The 16516-nt window shown below is 45.1% G+C and overlaps 1 protein-coding gene and 1 pseudogene across 1 annotated transcript; one reads left to right on the top strand and one right to left on the bottom strand.

Moving 5' to 3' along the window:
• Positions 1–9308: 9308 nt before the first annotated feature.
• On the bottom strand, positions 9309–15563 carry GPHB5 (glycoprotein hormone subunit beta 5). Its single transcript, XM_026486832.4, has 2 exons — positions 15253–15563; positions 9309–10596 (listed from the first exon to the last, which is right to left on the bottom strand). The coding sequence occupies exons 1-2, from the start codon at positions 15454–15456 to the stop codon at positions 10408–10410; spliced, it is 393 nt and encodes a 130-aa protein (XP_026342617.1). The 5' UTR covers positions 15457–15563; the 3' UTR covers positions 9309–10407.
• LOC113246285 (60S ribosomal protein L21-like) lies at positions 11723–13007 on the top strand (annotated as a pseudogene).
• Positions 15564–16516: the final 953 nt, after the last annotated feature.

Below are 16516 nucleotides of genomic sequence, written 5' to 3'. Positions count from 1 at the left end.
TTTGGCACCATGTTGGAGATGATTATCTAACCCTTTATGCCTTCAGCCTCTATGTCTGGATGCCAGGACGCAAAATGTGCCTTCTCTTTCAACTGTGAGAGCCACAGGGCACCAGCTACTCTCTTACAAGTTATTGAGTAGGCTGCCAAGTACACATAAGGAAACTCAGCAGAATATTTTCATTTCAAGAACCATTAGGAACAGAAAGGGAAGAAGAAGATGGGGGAAACCGAGTTTCTTCCAAAGGAAGTTAAGTACTTTTAGAAAGGAACCATTTAGAGAACGGAGAGAAAACGAAAATGAAACACACGGCAAAACACACACACCTGACAATTCTCCTAGGCAGTGGCTAAGTTCTGCCTGGCCTCCAGAGCCCTAGGGAAGAAAGGAGGACCGTTCATGCGAAGAGCGTTCCAGAGTCAGCCTAGAGGGCTCATCATATGATAATTCTAGATAATTCCACCTCACCATTCCTTAAAAATGATGAAATTCTGGACAGTGCCCTGTGGGTCTTCAGTAGCAGTGTGGGCGGACCACCATGCTCGCACCATCTCTGCTAATATGGAGCAGATGGTTGGGGAAATTTACCGAGGAGTAGGAGTGAATCAATTGTCTTGAAGTTTTTTAAGCACTAGCATGACTTCGAATCTGAAAAGGATGACTTTGAGACATCTGGAAAGACAATTGCTTGTGTGAGAGATATGCATTCATGCTCAGTGGAGTATCTCCAAACAGAACGGTGGCCTTTAACATGCACAACAACAATCACCGAATGCAAAAGACGAGCTAAAGCAACAACGCCTGGTGCTTCAGTGTCCACAAAGCCCAGAAAGGAGATGAAAACGCCGAGCTCTACACGGAGGCACTTCGGGCTTCAGAGGCTGGGCGGTGCTCATTGGAGATCTCTGGGGGTTAGGGGAGGAATGAGTCAAGGAGGGTTTGGCTCATCTGTGAATTCAGGGATGCAAGTTCAACAACAGTTCTTGGCTTTTAACTTGCAGGACAGGAAATTAGAGTAAAAGCTGCATGATTAGTCTCGGTCACAATCTATTTTTTTTCGTCCGTAGAGAACATTATGTCAAAATCCAGAGTCGTTTTGTGCGTGTGTGCTCTAAACATGTTCTGCCCTCATCATTTCGTTGTGTCCTGAGTTCTGCAGTGGCGCAGAAGCTTCTTGCCTCTGTAGCCAGAGTGATTTTGTCGTGTTTTCAGCCATGTCCTCCAAGCCTCTCAGTATATGCAGTTACCTTTGACAAATGGGGTCTGATCGGTGTTTTAGGGGATATGATGTCTGGGGCAATATGAGGAGAGGGTCCTGAAGGTGCAGAACTGAGTCTCGCCTACAAGCCATATTAGCTCCCCGAGCTTCCCAGTAACGCTGCGCATGCCCGTCTTTTGAGTTTATGTTAATTCTTTGCAGGAAAAAATAGGAAGACTTTCATGGCAGGATGGTATGTTTGGGACAGCTTTATAAATACATACCTCAAATTACCACCACCTGCCATTTTTTAAGTCAATTTTTTTTAAAGCAATTGGTCTTGTTCTCCTAGAGGAGCCATGGGCAGGAAGGGTAATGAATACTACATTCTTTGCATCACCTGCCTTAAATTGTTTGTTTGTTTTTTTTGTCCTGAGTAAACAGTAATTACTGTTTAAGTACATCTCAGCAGAATTTTATCCCAACTACAACAGTCCACGTGGCTCCCCATGTGATCACTACAGGGGAAATGATAGACAAGGGAAGGACTTTGCCTTTCTTACAACCTGATTCTCATGTAATGGCTATTCTGTGTACACTTTCGTAATTAATGGAATATTATTTCACGTTCTCTTTAACCTTGCGGTTTGCTTTGTGCCTTGTTCCGACTTTAAAGTCATTAAATAGTCTTCTCTCCTGCTCTCATTTCTGAGTTATCTGAGGGTGTCTTCATCAGCCTCTTGAGCAAACTGCCTTCCCCTGGCCTCCGTTAGAATGGGAAATTGTCTACTCCACGTGCGTCCTGGGGACCCATAGCCCGCATGACTGCGGAAGAGCTAGTTAGCATTACAGAAACCCAGGCCCAGCCCAGACCTCCTGAATCCAAATCTGCATTTAATAAGACCGCCAGGTCATCTGCACATTAAAGTTTGAGAGGTACTGATCGATGAGACGACCAAGTTTACTATCCGTTGTTACAGCCAAACGTGTGGCTGCCTGATGAAGAAACCATCAGCTTTGTTTGTCCCTCTGGTCCTACCCCTTGGGTATTCGTTAGGCTAATATTTGAGTTGTTCACATTTATGGGATGAATAAAAAGGCTTTCAGAAGCCTGTCATGTGCTGCCCAGTTGTGGTAAAACAATAAGCCTATTCTGGAATTAAAAGCAGAAAAAGCAGCATCTGGTTTGAAAGATCTGCTAAATCGGAAGTACTTCTGTTCTTCAAGGTTTTTTGGTGTTTATAAGGGAGAGAAAAAAAAATGCCCTCCAAAACGATTTTCCACGAAGCAACAAGATTCATATCACAGGAAGTTATAAACTTACACAATGAAGATAAAACAAATTTCCGAGGCATAAACCTTTTGATGAAGCGTCCGTCTGCATTGCTTAAGACGTGCTCTAGATGCCAAAATAAGGGTCGACCACAAACATGTCCTCTAACCGGGGCCTTAACAGATTTCTATCCTTATTGTCCTACGCACAGACCAGGGCTGTATTCACTTATTCAATGTCTTTTTACTAAACATCGCTGGGAGCCATACTTGGTTCCCTCCCCCGCCCCTCCCCCCCCCACGCACAAGAGCCCTTTAAAAATGGCACGCACGCCCACACGCAAATACACGCACACGGAAGTGTAGCATCTTATTCAAATCCCACTGTTGCTGAAGAAGTCCTGAAGGCAAATCATACCTACCCTCAAACAAATGGAGAAGGAGCACAAGGGTTACTTACCACTTCCTTTGTACCTGCAAATGGCTACTAGCTTCCTGGCTAGGAGATCAGCGAGTCCATCCCAGAATAAGGGCCTGGGGTCATTGTGCAAATACAAACATTTAGGGACCACCTCCTCTGTGAAGCACCACCTTCCCCTTCCCACAGCAGGCTTGCCTGCACACCGTTGCCAGAGTTCTGACCTCGGTACTCAAAACCACGTGTCCTCCTTTACGCTCGAGGCTGCAGGAACCCGCTGGTGTCCTGAGATACCTTTGACCTGAAAATGGCTGTAAACTGGGACAGCTCTTACATCTGGGAGCAGTTTGGCTACCCAAAGCGGCCAGCATTCTTGGAAGGGTTTAGTCAAATCCCAAAACAGAATCTTACCAAAGATTAGTTTCACTATTGCAAATGTATCCCCGATTTCTTGCTCTTAACCACTGGTACAAGCCACCAAAAAGTGCTTCTTACACCAGGGACTTCCACCGCCCTCCACACCCACCCTTCACCGCCTTCCCCAGGCCACACAATAGATCCTGTTTTCTCTCTTCACAAGAAACTAATAGAGCAAGAAAATTGGCATCAACAATCAATCTCTCTTCAAGAATCCATTTACTTGTAATTTTTATTTTTTTATTATTATTTTTTAAGATTTTATTTATTTATTTGACAGAGAGACAGCCAGCGAGAGAGGGAACACAAGTGGGGGAGTGGGAGAGGAAGAAGCAGGCTCCCAGCGGAGGAACCTGATGTGGGGCTCGATCCTGGGACCCTGGGATCACTCCCTGAGCTGAAGGCAGACGCTTAACGACTGAGCCACCCAGGTGCCCCTACTTGTAATTTTTAAATGTTTGATTTCCAGTCCCTTTATGGCAACTAATAGAAAATCCCAGTCCAAGATATCTGAGAGCCTCCCTTTTTTGAATAAAAAGCATTTCTACTAAATTAAGCACATTGAAATAATCAAGTGCTGAAGAAGAGGACCCCCCCCCCCATCAGAGCCCACTTGCTTCTACTCCTTCCCTAGTCTGCAGCATACAGCACAGAGCTTGGCATGAGTGAACCCATGGCACATTAGTTCCTTTTGGCTTTGTCCTAAAGTTGGCTCAGATTTCGTTAAGGCTGAAATTTGCATCCCATTTCGATGGGACTTTATTTGTCATTAACTGGTGTTTATGTTTCAATAGGGAAATGTTTCAGCATTAGCTTCCTGAGGTGGCTCAAGCGGGAGCTAAAAGCTGAACAAAATCTTCCTCTTATTTCCAACCTATTTTAAAATGCTGATGTCTTAAATTCACTCAGTAAAATTGGCTACTCACCCCTCCAAATATTTTAATCTCGATAGGCAGATTTCAAGAGAGAGACAGAAGATGGAGATTCAGAACAGCCTAGAATCTTAGATCACCTCCCTTAGATGGTGTACCTTGCCACGCTGTAGACACTTAGAAATCTCTGCAGAGCAACACAGAGAGGCCAAGCGAGCATGATCTGTTCATACATTAGCTGTAGAAAGAACCTGCAAAGTAACAGGATTAAATTTCTGTTTTAAGTACATAGTCTGCATGTATCCTTCCTCGAGATAATGACAATTCATAATTCATCATAGCCCTTTTTGTGTATGCATAGTTTAAATTTATTTTAAGTAAATAAATGCTCTTTTAAATAGTTTTAAGTTGTATATTATTTGTGACTCGGGGATATCTGTATTTCTTGCTGGTAATTGTATCTTCAACATCACCAAAAGAATATTACTATTCTCATCTTGGTAATATTGATATTCTATGTTAAAGTAAAATATTTTCTCTTTGGGGAATGTATGTTTGTTTGTTGGGGAGTGGTTGTATTTGGGGTTTGAGTGATTTTTCCTGAAGCCCCAGTGGCCCACAATCAAGATCATAAGTATATATGATCCTGTATATTGGGAAGCCTTTAAAAAAAAAAACCTCAATTATTCAGTATGCTAATGAAATTGTACAGTCAAGGGAACTTAGAGCCAATTATAAAGCAAAAGAGCTTAGAAATGTTTTCTTCTGATAATGAGGACCTGGAACAGAGGATAGAATAATCCCTCTAAATTCCTTGACATTGGAGGCAAGTCTCTGCCATACACTACCAATTACAGTGCTTTGCACCTGCTCCTTCTTTTCTCATCCTTTCCCTATTTCTTTTTCTTGTTGTTAGACATCACCTCTTTTGAGGTCTTCAGCACCCTTCAGATATGCCAGGATCACGACAACCAGCCACTAAGCCTTCTGGATCTCCCTGCACACAATTCCAAACAATCTCATTCATTAAAACAAAGGGAACTCATTGTAAAAGAAATACCAGAAGATTCATCTAGCAAAGAATGACCAAAATTCTTCTACTCCAAGTAAACTTTCAGTAGTAGAAATTTTCAACAGAAAATAAAATTTGCAGAATTTGCTAGCGAATGGTTTCAAAGTTACTTCTTCATAATTTGCTTTAATGTTTTGAAGAAAACTAAAAAAGATAAGGTGCACATTATTTTATAGAAAACATCTCCTGGGTGAAGAAGACAAGCAGTCCTCTGGGGAGACTTTACAAAATGAACATTTTCATCAATGCTGCATTATTTTCAGTTAAAGATACAACTCACTTATGATCCCAGAAATGCTTTCTATTACATTTAAAACCTAAATAATTTGAAGAGTGAATTGGGTCACTGAAGCAAAATTGGTTCTCTCCTGGTGGCTCTTTCATTTCCCAATCAATGAAAGGGAAGCATGAATTACCACATCAATCAATGGAGCTAATAAACCTAGAAGCAGAATGAGCTGTGAGAATTTGTACGTTTCATTCAAAAACGCTCCCATAGAAAAAAAACTTCAGGAAATTACCCTTCTCCTTACCTTTCGTTAATTGCAAAATAGACACGTTTCTGGGAGCAAGGAGTTGCTGAGAGTTTATCTAGAGCCCCCCTCAAGGCACTGGACCATCTTTCCCCCGCACCCAATGCTCACAGAGCCTGGCAATCAGTTGAGAGCACACAACCTTCATTTCCACAGCAGGTGTCTTTGAATTTCCCTTTGAGGCTCTGCTCCTTTTCTCCCTCAGTCTCTCCTGCTGTAAGCTTTGACTGGAGCTGCAGCAAAGCATTATCTTCCTAAAGGTTATACAGGAAAGTAGAAAAAATCGCTATCTCCGTAGAACAACCCAAGTTGGCACCAAGCCACCTCCAGGAGAGACTGCAAACATGCTGATCAGGGGTGAGGACAGTCTAACCTCCAGAACTTCAAAGACTTCCCCAAGCAATAATGACTAGGAAGGAACACTCCAAAAGGCATCCCGCTCCTGTGGAAAGAGGTTGATTCTAGGTCAGAGAAACCTGCACGTGCTGCCTGTCAGCTGTCGGATCTTGGGCGAGTTACTTGGCTTCCCTGAGCTTTGCTTTCATCGTCGACATAATGGAAATGGTAAAATGGCAATTACAGTGCCTAGGAGCGTGGTTGATGTAAGAATTAGGAAGAATTAATAGAAAGGATCCTGCTTAGAGTAAAAAACGTAGATCAATGGTAGCAATATTTATATTTTCATTGCCCCAACACAGTGCCTTGCACAAAATTAGGGTTGATAAATATTCGTGGAAGTGAGGGAGGGAGGGAGAAAAGGGGAGAGAGGGAGGAAGGAAGAAGGAAGAAAGCTTTGAAAAGATTCAAGGTTAGCATGGAGAGAGGTATTTCATGCTTTTTAATTAATAACTTTTTTGATTATATATATATTTATTGTAGTTTCTTATTTTTTAATGATCTTATTTATTTGAGAGAGAGAGAGAGAGCGTAAGCAGGGAGGAGAGGGAGAAGCAGGCTCCCTGCTCAGCAGGCAGCTCCATGTGGGGCTCGATCCCAGGACCCTGAGATCATGACCTGAGCCGAAGGCAGCTGCTTCACCTACTGAGCCACCCAGGCGCCCCTGTAGTTTCTTTAATACCATGGACCGGGAACACCGTGGAATGTTAGCCAGCACCATAGATCCTGCAGACCCGAGTCTCCCGACTGCTGTTGGGGTTTCGCTGCCCGTGATAGCCTGTTATGTTCACCTTCCCTCTTACAGCTACAGGTCCTCACCTGGGCTCTGCTATTCCAGACCCTCTCACCTCTGCTCACCCCGGGAAGCCCAGGTCCGCGGCAGTTCCTCCTGCCATCAACCCCAGTCTACAAAGGACAGCCACTATGGAGCTGCTCCGGGAGGCAGGTGCCTGTCACTAGAACATTCTTTAGCACTTCAATGAAGGCAGTGTCCGCTGAACCTCCAGGTGAACAGAGTCAGCTGGTGAGTTCTTGGGTTTTACGTAATAAATCCATTCCAGCAGGCCCACTCCCCTCAGCCTTTTATCCTCAAATATTCTTCCAGGACCGTTCCGGCATCTTCTCTCCATTAATAGAAGCCACCATTTTCCCCAAGCTTTAAAGAGCCATCCCAACAGCTCAGTGGGATCAGATCCAGGTGCCCTAGTAAGGACGTTAAATTCTGATTCATAGGAGAATGCGCCCATTAAAAAAACTCTTATCCAGCCCTATATTCTGACACCTTCCCCCTCAACCATTGAGATGAGAGCCCCACACCCTCCAGGTCCATTCTCACATGCATTCTAACCACCCCCATTTCTGTTCATCAAGTCCTCAGGCAGCTTCAGTGGAAGCTCTTGTTCTCCCATCACTCAGAGAGTCCTTCTCCAATCGGGTTATCCTCAGACTTGACCTTAATTACCCATGACAGGTTCTTGGCAGTCTGTGAAGAGGGCAAGTATTATCATGGGAAGCATCCTCCTTGGCTGGGGCCTCGGCCTGGTTTCAGCAAGGGGAGGCTGATCTCTAACAAGGAGGCCCCTTCTGCAAAGGAACCTCAATCTCATCCACTGATTGTCCCCATTGCAGGCCTCCGTGTCCCACTCCTTCCCTAGGAGGACCTTGACCTAAGTTTAGGAGACTGCTGGGGTAGTGGATTCAGCCTTTTTAGTAATTCAGCTGCTTTCCCACTTACGTCTGAGGCCTGGTGTTCAGCACAGCGTGGCCTCCAGCTCCAGGAGCAGAGGGCATCTTCAGCTCATGCAGTGTCTACTGCTGAGGGCGTTCACACCATGCCCTGAATGCTCGGACTGTATTTAACAACCAACTAATCCCACGGCCTTGACAATTCCCATTGTTCCCGCATCTCTCGGATGTCATCGATATGGATTAGCCAGAACGTGCCTTTCCATACGTTTCCCCATCCCAGGGGACTCCTGGACATTGTGATGCTATGGACGCCCCGTGGCTCTCACAGCCAGCATCACTGCCTGTGGCATTTCAGCTAAGCACCCCAGGAGACAGCCAGGCTGGATTTGGTCCGTCCGCCCCCCTAGATCCACGCTCGACTCTAATTCAACCTGCTTCCCGGGAGGCCAATATTTATGGACTGAGTCAATGCGCTCCCTTGCTCTCTGTCTTCCCATTAATTCTGCCAAAGATCAGGGTGTGGAACAGTGTGAGATTGGGGTACTTTCTCCCCCACCTCCCTCCCCACCAGGCCTTGATTTGGGGCTGGCTGGGTCATCCTAAGAAAGACCGCCGCTCCCATCAGGCATTCCTCTTCCGCTCTCTCTGGGATCTGATAATCACTTCTCTCCTTCTCCTCCAGCCTAGGGATGTTCATTGCTTCTAAACAAGTAGTCAGAGGGTTTTATCACCCCTTGTCGGTTTTCTTAACTCTGCCCACACATTTATAAACAGCATCTTCCCTGAACTGTGCTCAGTATCTGGCTGCAGTGTCCCCTTGTTTCCCCCGGGCCCCCTACGGATGCTGTAGTCACCTTCTCTCAAACTGTGGCAAGCCCTTACTGCCTCTGCTTTTCTTCCCTAAGTTTCTTTAAGAAGCAGCCCTTTCTACCAAAAAATTCTGAGGAAAGTTCTTAAGGATGGGCTGAAAACACTTGAGAGGTGTCACCCCGTGTTGTCCCTAATCACCACCCGCTGGCCGGTAGAGGTCCCAGGTACTCAACTGCGTTCTATGTGAGAAGGACTTTCCTGCCTACCAACAGATCTGCACTAAAGACTGGGATGGATTTTGCTCACATTCTTTGTTCCCAGAGGTCCGCCTCCACATCCCGGTCCTTGACCATCAATCCCAACATTCGCTGCACTATTTTCATGAGGACTTATTCATTCCTCATTCAAGGAGGGCTCCCGGCTCCCAGCTGAGATATGGCAGGGGTCTGAGTCCCGACTGAGCCACCTTTGGGACTCATGATACCCTGCCACTTGTCTGTGTCCCTTCCTAAACGTGACATCCTACATTAATGTGTAAGTAAAAGTAACTTTGAAGTTCATTTTGTGGGTACTTGCTATCGTTATTCCAAGTATATTAAGGACTAAAAAGACTTTTTTTGGAAAGTTTTCATGAATTCAAAAGACAGAGGACATGCTTTATTGGCATTAATACAGATATTCTTGGCATATCATGAAAAAGGAACAAGGTTCATTTCAACCCCCAAATGTTGGAATTAAAGACACTTGCATAATACCAGAGTTAAAAAAAAAAGTCACAGAGAATCAGCTGCTGTAAGGTTTTAGAGAGAGCAAGACCTAGAGCCTCACAGACTTCCCCGGGGCCAGCAGCGCAGCCTTCCCGCGGCAAATGTGCAAAACTTCCCAGTTTAAAAAATCACAACTTGAATTTAAAATATGCTAAATGGAAAAGAATATTTGTGATTAATCATGTTGGGCCTAGCTTCAGGAGAGCAGCACACGAGTCTAAAACCAGAGCTTAGTGGCAACATCTTTAAACCTCAATGATGGCTTTCGTTACAGATTTTTTTCTGAGGTTGTTTTGTTTTGTTTAATCACAAAGGGGCCTCTTTATTCAGGAGGACTCTGAGAATTTTGCTTGGGAAAAGAATCACCCAGAGCCGGACGTTTCTCAATTTCAGCGACCATCATCCTCCCTTTTCAATCTGAGCCGGCTCTGTTTCTTGTGCGGCTAAGTGCTCAGTTAAACGAGAAGGGAGCTTGCAATTGGGCTTTCTTTGGGAGTGTGAGGACAAAGCATGGGTTTTGTTAATTGCTGGCCCTCTGATCATACATCTAGTCGGAGACCAACTGTTAAATAAGACATGAGAACGTAAAGACTTTCTAGACCCATTTCCTAATTATTCCCACTGCGTTGAAACCATTGGCATATTATAAACCCAAATTGGAGGAGGATTGTGATATATGCAAATTATGTTCTGAGATTCAAGGTAAAGACAAAATGATTTGCAAGTGTGTGAAGAGAAATTATTGCAGTGAAAACACAGATACTGTTTTGCATTTTTAGCATGGGTAGGCTGCCTCTGGGCCTTGTGCCTGAGTTGGACCTGACGGAGACAGGTAGTCTCCTCCACAGGACTGGCCAAAAGTAGACAGTCCTCGAATCCAGGGGTTGAGCTGCTTGTGCTGTCCGTGAGGGTGCGTCCGTGAAGCTCAAGGCCATCAGCAGTGTTCTGCCGGCCACGCCAGGTTCAGATGGTCTCGCACTCCGTGGTGGCCGTGGAGCAGGCCCCGCAGTCACAGCGGACAGCCACGGGGTAGGTGTAGAAGGGGTCCACTCCAGGGGCGCAGTTGGGCAGCTTGACCGTCACTTGTCTGGTCTCGTTGTAGGTACAGACTCGATGATGGGCTTCAATGTAGGGGGGTTCCAGAATGGGCTTCTGTCCCCACAAGTAGAAAACAGGGAACCCATTAGAACATACCATCTTGTTTCTTGTTCTCGGTACCATTTATCACTATCAGAAATTAATTCGCTAGTCATTTGTTTACTTGTAAATCTCTCTCCTCCCAGTAGAAGGCAAATTCCTGAAAGCAGCTACCTGCTTTCGGTACCATATCCTCAACTCCCACAAGGGCCCATGGCACATAGCAAGTGCTCAATAAATATTTAGCAAATGAATAATCCTAATCATTGAAAAAGTCTTCTAACTTGTCTCTCTTCTACCATCACCCCCACAGTCTCTTTACAGCACAGCAGCCCCAAGTGATTCTCCTAAAATTAAGTCAGATCCTATCTCTTCTCTGCTCAACGCCCCAGTGATTTCCCATCTCACTCAGAGTATACGTCAAAGACGTTCACCATTGAGACCCTCCATCATCTTCCCTGCACCCGCACCGTCTGCTACGTCTCCGGCCCCCTGTCTTGCTGGCTTCCTCACTCTGCTCTGGCCACAGTAGTCTCCTGATTGTTCCTCAAACTCACCATGAACAGTCCCACTCCGGAGTCCTTGCCCTGTTAATCCCAGTGCCCAGAACGTTCTCTCGTATGATTGACTCCTTCGCCAGCCTACCATTTTGTTCAAACGTCACCTTCTCACAGAAACCTTTCCTGACCCTCTTCTTTAAAATTGCGACGTCCCACCTCCACACCCTGCCACGTCCCTGCCCTCTTCCTGCTTTATCCTTTTCTCCATAGCACTTGTCAGGCCCATGTGACACATTATATATTGTATTTATTTGTGCCGTGTTTCTCCCACTCTAGAAAGGAACCTCCGTTAGGACAGGGATTCTTGCCCATTTTACTCACTGCTGCGCTTCTGTTACCTGGAGTTGACCCTGTCATCCAGGAGGTTCTCAATCGCTGTAGTTGAATCAATGACAGAAAACAGAGCAAGGCAGGTTCCAGAATGACCTGAGCGCTGTTCTGATAGCCAAAGGATTCACTTCCTGCCTTCACCTTTTATAAATCTTGAACCTCATAGATAATTTTATAAAGAGATCAGGAAATCCGCACAAAATAGTAGTTAAAATCTCAAGCCCCGGAGTGGAACCCCCATCTTCCAGTAATTCGCCAAAATGACCAACAGAAATGAGAGGCACTCGCTCTATGTTCTCTAGGCCTTTTAGAAAACATGGAGTTGTTCCCTTGGTCACATGCTGGCAAATCCACAAGAGAGGTGATCCTGCAGACCGCCAGGGGGTGGGCACTGTTCAAAAAGGAATGCCCCCCAAATGTTAGCATGGCAAATCGGAAAGAGTCTACGGTGGTACCCAGCTTGCTGTTGCCTTTGTTATAAACAAACAGGTTAAGCGCAAGATTCTTGCCAAGAGAATGAATGTACCTACTGAGCGGGTTAAGCGCTCAAAGAGCCTAGACAGCTTCCTTTTTTTTTTTTTTTAAGATTTTATTTATTTATTTGACAGAGAGAGACAGCCAGCAAGAGAGGGAACACAAGCAGGGGGAGTGGGAGAGGAAGAAGCAGGCTCATAGCAGAGGAGCCTGATGTGGGGCTCGATCCCATAACGCTGGGATCACGCCCTGAGCCGAAGGCAGATGCTTAACCACTGTGCCACCCAGGCGCCCCCCTAGACGGCTTCCTGAAGCATGTGAAGGAAAATGATCAGAAAAAGAAGGAAGCCAAAGAGAAATGTACTTGGGTTCAACTGAAGCGCCAGCCTGTTCCACCCGGAGAAGCACACTTTGTGAGAACCAAAGAAAGGAGCCTGAGCTGCTGGAACCCATTCCCTATGAAATCATGGCAGGGTAAGTGTAAAAAAAATGAAAGACTGCAAGACTGTGTAAAAAAAATCTCAAATCCTGTAGTCAGACCCTTAACCTTGGGCTCCTGTAGTGCCACTGGCTAAAGATTTTGGAAAGCCCACTTAGCTTCTCGAAGCCTCGGATTCCTCATCTCTAAAACAAAATCTCCACCTCGCAGCTCGTTGTGGAGCTAAGGCAGATGACATATGTAACGCATGACGCCCAGTGCCAAGTAAGTGTCCCGTAAACGCCATCTCTTGTTCTTATCGCAGCTGTAATCCGAGTAAGGAAGTAATAGTAAAAGTAGCAACTTACAAGCTTTCAAAAGTCCGCGCCTTCCCTTGTATTGGGAGCATAAAGTATGTGTGCTGGAGCCCAGGGTGACGTTCTTCCATGAACATCGTGAAGATGATGGCTTTGCCTTGGATAGGGACTGCGTGGAAGAGCTCGACTTAATATCACTGCTTCCTCCACCTTTTCAGGCAGCACTGCACCCGCCTCAGTTTGCTTCATGTCCTCTTACCCTCAGATTACCCTCCAGAATCTCAAGCAGAGTTGCCAACAAAATCTAAGACACTCACTAATATTTGAATGTCAAATAAACAGCAAAATTTTTTAGTGTCAAGTATGTCCCAAATAGTGCATGGGGCAGACTTATACCAAAAAAATAATTGTTGTTTATCTCTCATTCACATCTGACTGGCATCATGGTCTGGTTTGGTTTGCTGGGTTTTGTTGTTTTGTTTTGTTTTAATAAATCTGGCAACCCTAACCCCAGGCCATGACCAAAGGCTACCTTCAGCAGTGGTTCCACCTTTGAAGTGAATCCAACTATTTCGTTGTCACAGACGTCCTCATTTTAGACGTGCTCTCCAGTTAAGTTCCCCAAAATAAGTGCTTTATATCTCAGAAACTTTCAGATTGCTGGGGAAATACATCTCATTCTTTTATTTGTTTTCTGTAAGTAACCTCCCTGTACAGATAGTACAGGAGAGGCGTAAAGAAAAGCTGGCTAACATGAAAGAGACTCTTGTTCTCTAATGGTCTTGGTGCTTCCATTTCTCCAGTGAGAACATATTCCCTGATCTCCTGTGGGTGACCAAGATCCAGTTAAAGATATTCATCAATTTTTAAAGAGAAGAGGAAAATGAGCTGAATTGAAGGAAACACAGTTTGAAATCCGGGCCCAGAAAGAGCTCCAAAGAGCTGAGAAATGAACTTTGAGTAGGGGTAGGCATGGCCAGGCCAAGCCCCGAAGACAAGAAGATGCCAAAGTTCCCCAAGGAAGTTTGATGTCAAGTCACAGCCATGGTATCCTTAGCAGTTAAATTTTCATTTGGCTATTAGGTCTTATGCCCCTGGATGGTGCAAAAAATACAGCGAATTAGGTAGAGTAGTTTTATTTAACTTGGAGATTTCACCACCATAATCCAATCCATTCATGGGGCCATAATTTTATCTAAGTGATACCAGGTTGCTCCCTGAATCCCTGAATAGATGGCTATTTTTTCTGATGACAGCATCCTCTTGTGGTGCTCATGGACTTCTAAGTTGCCATCAATTAGGCTAAAAGATGTATGACTCCAGAGAGAGGTCAATCCCATCCAACTCAACAAATATTTATTGAATGTCTTGTTCATACATGACACTTCAACAAAGCTATCGAAGGCACAAGAATGAAACTCCTCTCCCAAAAAACATTAGAATCTAGTGTTGTGTGGCGGGGAAAAGTAAGACAAAAGATAATCTAGAGTTAGGGCTGACCAGGGAGTCAGAAAACCTCTAGGGAAGGAGCTGACTCTGGACACAAACATCAAAGAATATGTTTAATAATGACAGATGGAAATGAGAAAGCATGAGAAAAAGATCAAATGGGAGATTTCATGAGGGGTGTTTAATAAAACTTTTCAAAATCAGTCTGACAAGACCAGAGCTCGGGATATGGGTAGACATTGGGAAAACAGGCAAACTTCATGTTGCTAAGGACCTTGGACGTTGGCTTTGGAATTTGCAATAGTGGGTGCTCATTAAAGGTTTCTGAACCCAGGTGACAAATCGGAGCTGGAGCTTCATTAGTAACCAACTCGGGCCTCAGTACAAAGAGTCAACGGTCACTCCACGGGGTGATGGGACACTCTGTGCTGAATGTGCCTCTTTTCTTCTCACCTTGCAAACATCTCCTGACCTCAGCCCAGCAGGGTTCTAACTTTGTCTAAGATGTTTAACCTCATTTTAAATGGGATGCTTCTTAAAAGGCTGGATATCATAGAATACAGAGGGACTTTGTGGATATGTCTGTGGCAATCCCTGAGGGCCTCACAAATTGCAGTGGGGAGCTGGGGCAGGGCAAAGCTGTGCATGAGCCATTGAGGGAAGAACTGAGGACCCACCCTCCCCTGCTAGACAGTTTAAAGCCTATCGCGTGTTAACCGGCTGTGTTTTCACAGGGAGAGGAATATAGAGCAATTTTGGTGACATGCTTGAACCAACGATTTATTCCCAACTTTCTACTGACTGTCTACATAACTGTCTACATAACTCACTCCTTGAATTCCTCCATGTCATCTGTAAATTGGGTGGACAATAGCACATCTTAACCTCCCACAGACGATTCCCAAATATATAGTCGCTATGTAAGTACAAACATTAATTCTATCAACACTTTGTTATCATGCTTCTTTCAGATTATTTTTGGAGAATGCCAAGTAATTGTCATTAAAAAAAAATCCACAAGAATGCCCCACTCTCCCTCATTTTATTTAAAAAGTGAACACAGGAATCAACCCAGGTGGCTGGCCCCGAAGGCTTTGCCACCTGCACCTGCCTTGAGACTCACCTCCCAGGTTTCACAGCGGCCCCAGCAGGCATCCGTAGTGATCCGAAGACCCCTGCAGCCCGGCTTTTTGGCCAGGAAAGTAAACTCCCTCACGGCACAGCCCACAAAGGTGAGCAGGTCCCCACCGGAGGTGCTGAGGACACAGCTGCAGCCGGCCAGGAAGAAGAGGGCCATGGGACCAAGGAAAAGGTATGCCAGCTTCATGGTGTTCCTCCAGAGAGGGAAAGGAAAGACAGTTTATTGAGGGAGCCAGCTTCCCAGGGCACCTGGGTGGCTCAATCAGTCAAACGACAGACTCTTGGTTTCAGCTCGGGTCGTGATCTCAGGGTCATGAGATTGGGGGCCCCCAGGTTGGGCTCCACGCTCAGCACAGAGTCTGCTTAAGAATCTCTCTCCCTCTGCCCCTTTACTTGGGCTCACTCTCCCTCTCTCTGAAATAAATAAATAAATCCTTTAAAAATTTTTTTTAAAAATTTGAAAAGAGAGCCAGCTTCCTTCCAGGGGGTGACCAATGATATAATGGTCACCATCAAAGGCATTTTGCTCTTAGCATTTCAAAAGAAATGAGCCAAGAAAGTGTAAATGCCCACAAACACCAACATAGGTGCCCAAATTTTCCTCTAACTGACTCCAGCATGGTTTCCATGGACCTATCGTACTCACTAGACACTGACCTCTCCCAGGGCATCCTCGGGCTTTTCCTTATTGCTACCCAACTACTGCACTTGACTGACGTATTAGAGAGGTTTGTTCCAATGGTCTCTCCAAAATAAACGCAAAATATGAGTCACACCAAAAGTAATGCATATCCTAACATACTCCATGAACACACCCAAATTATTTTTGTTCAGATCTAGGGTATTTGGTGCCATATGGGTTCCCCACCTGCTCAAAATTATGTTTTCAGTGTCATGGATGGGGAATGGGAGGGACATCAGTAAATAAAAACTCTATGCCCAGATGTATCGTTTCTAACCCTGCCCACCACAAAACACGGATATGCATAAGATATGATGAATCCTGGCGCCTGACTTGGTAGCATTCATAACAATGTGTCCTGTTCGCCACAAACTGCCTCTGCTCTAGGCCTCCGCTGTAATAGGCACCTGGTTGTGATTCCATTTAAATCCACATATTGGAAAGCATTGGAAGTATTTAAAACCTAATCCCAATCTACTGTCAGGTCTATCCTATCTGGGTCATGGTCATTTTCTGTGCTTTTCCAGGAGCCAGAATCATTCCCTGCACCCTTGGCCCAGGGGAC

The sequence above is a fragment of the Ursus arctos genome, unplaced genomic scaffold (assembly GCF_023065955.2).
Source record: "Ursus arctos isolate Adak ecotype North America unplaced genomic scaffold, UrsArc2.0 scaffold_25, whole genome shotgun sequence".
Classification (NCBI taxonomy): domain Eukaryota; kingdom Metazoa; phylum Chordata; class Mammalia; order Carnivora; family Ursidae; genus Ursus; species Ursus arctos.
The sequence above is the reverse complement of the archived record's forward strand: the minus strand, read 5'-3'. Positions and strand labels throughout refer to the sequence as shown.

Coding starts and splice junctions, on each gene's coding strand:
- GPHB5 (XM_026486832.4), bottom strand. CDS start 15,456: ATGAAGCTGGCATACCTTTTCCTTGGTCCCATGGCCCTCTTCTTCCTG. Junction 10,597..15,252: donor GCCGCTGTGAAACCTGGGAG/GTGAGTCTCAAG, acceptor TTGTGGGGACAG/AAGCCCATTCTGGAACCCCC.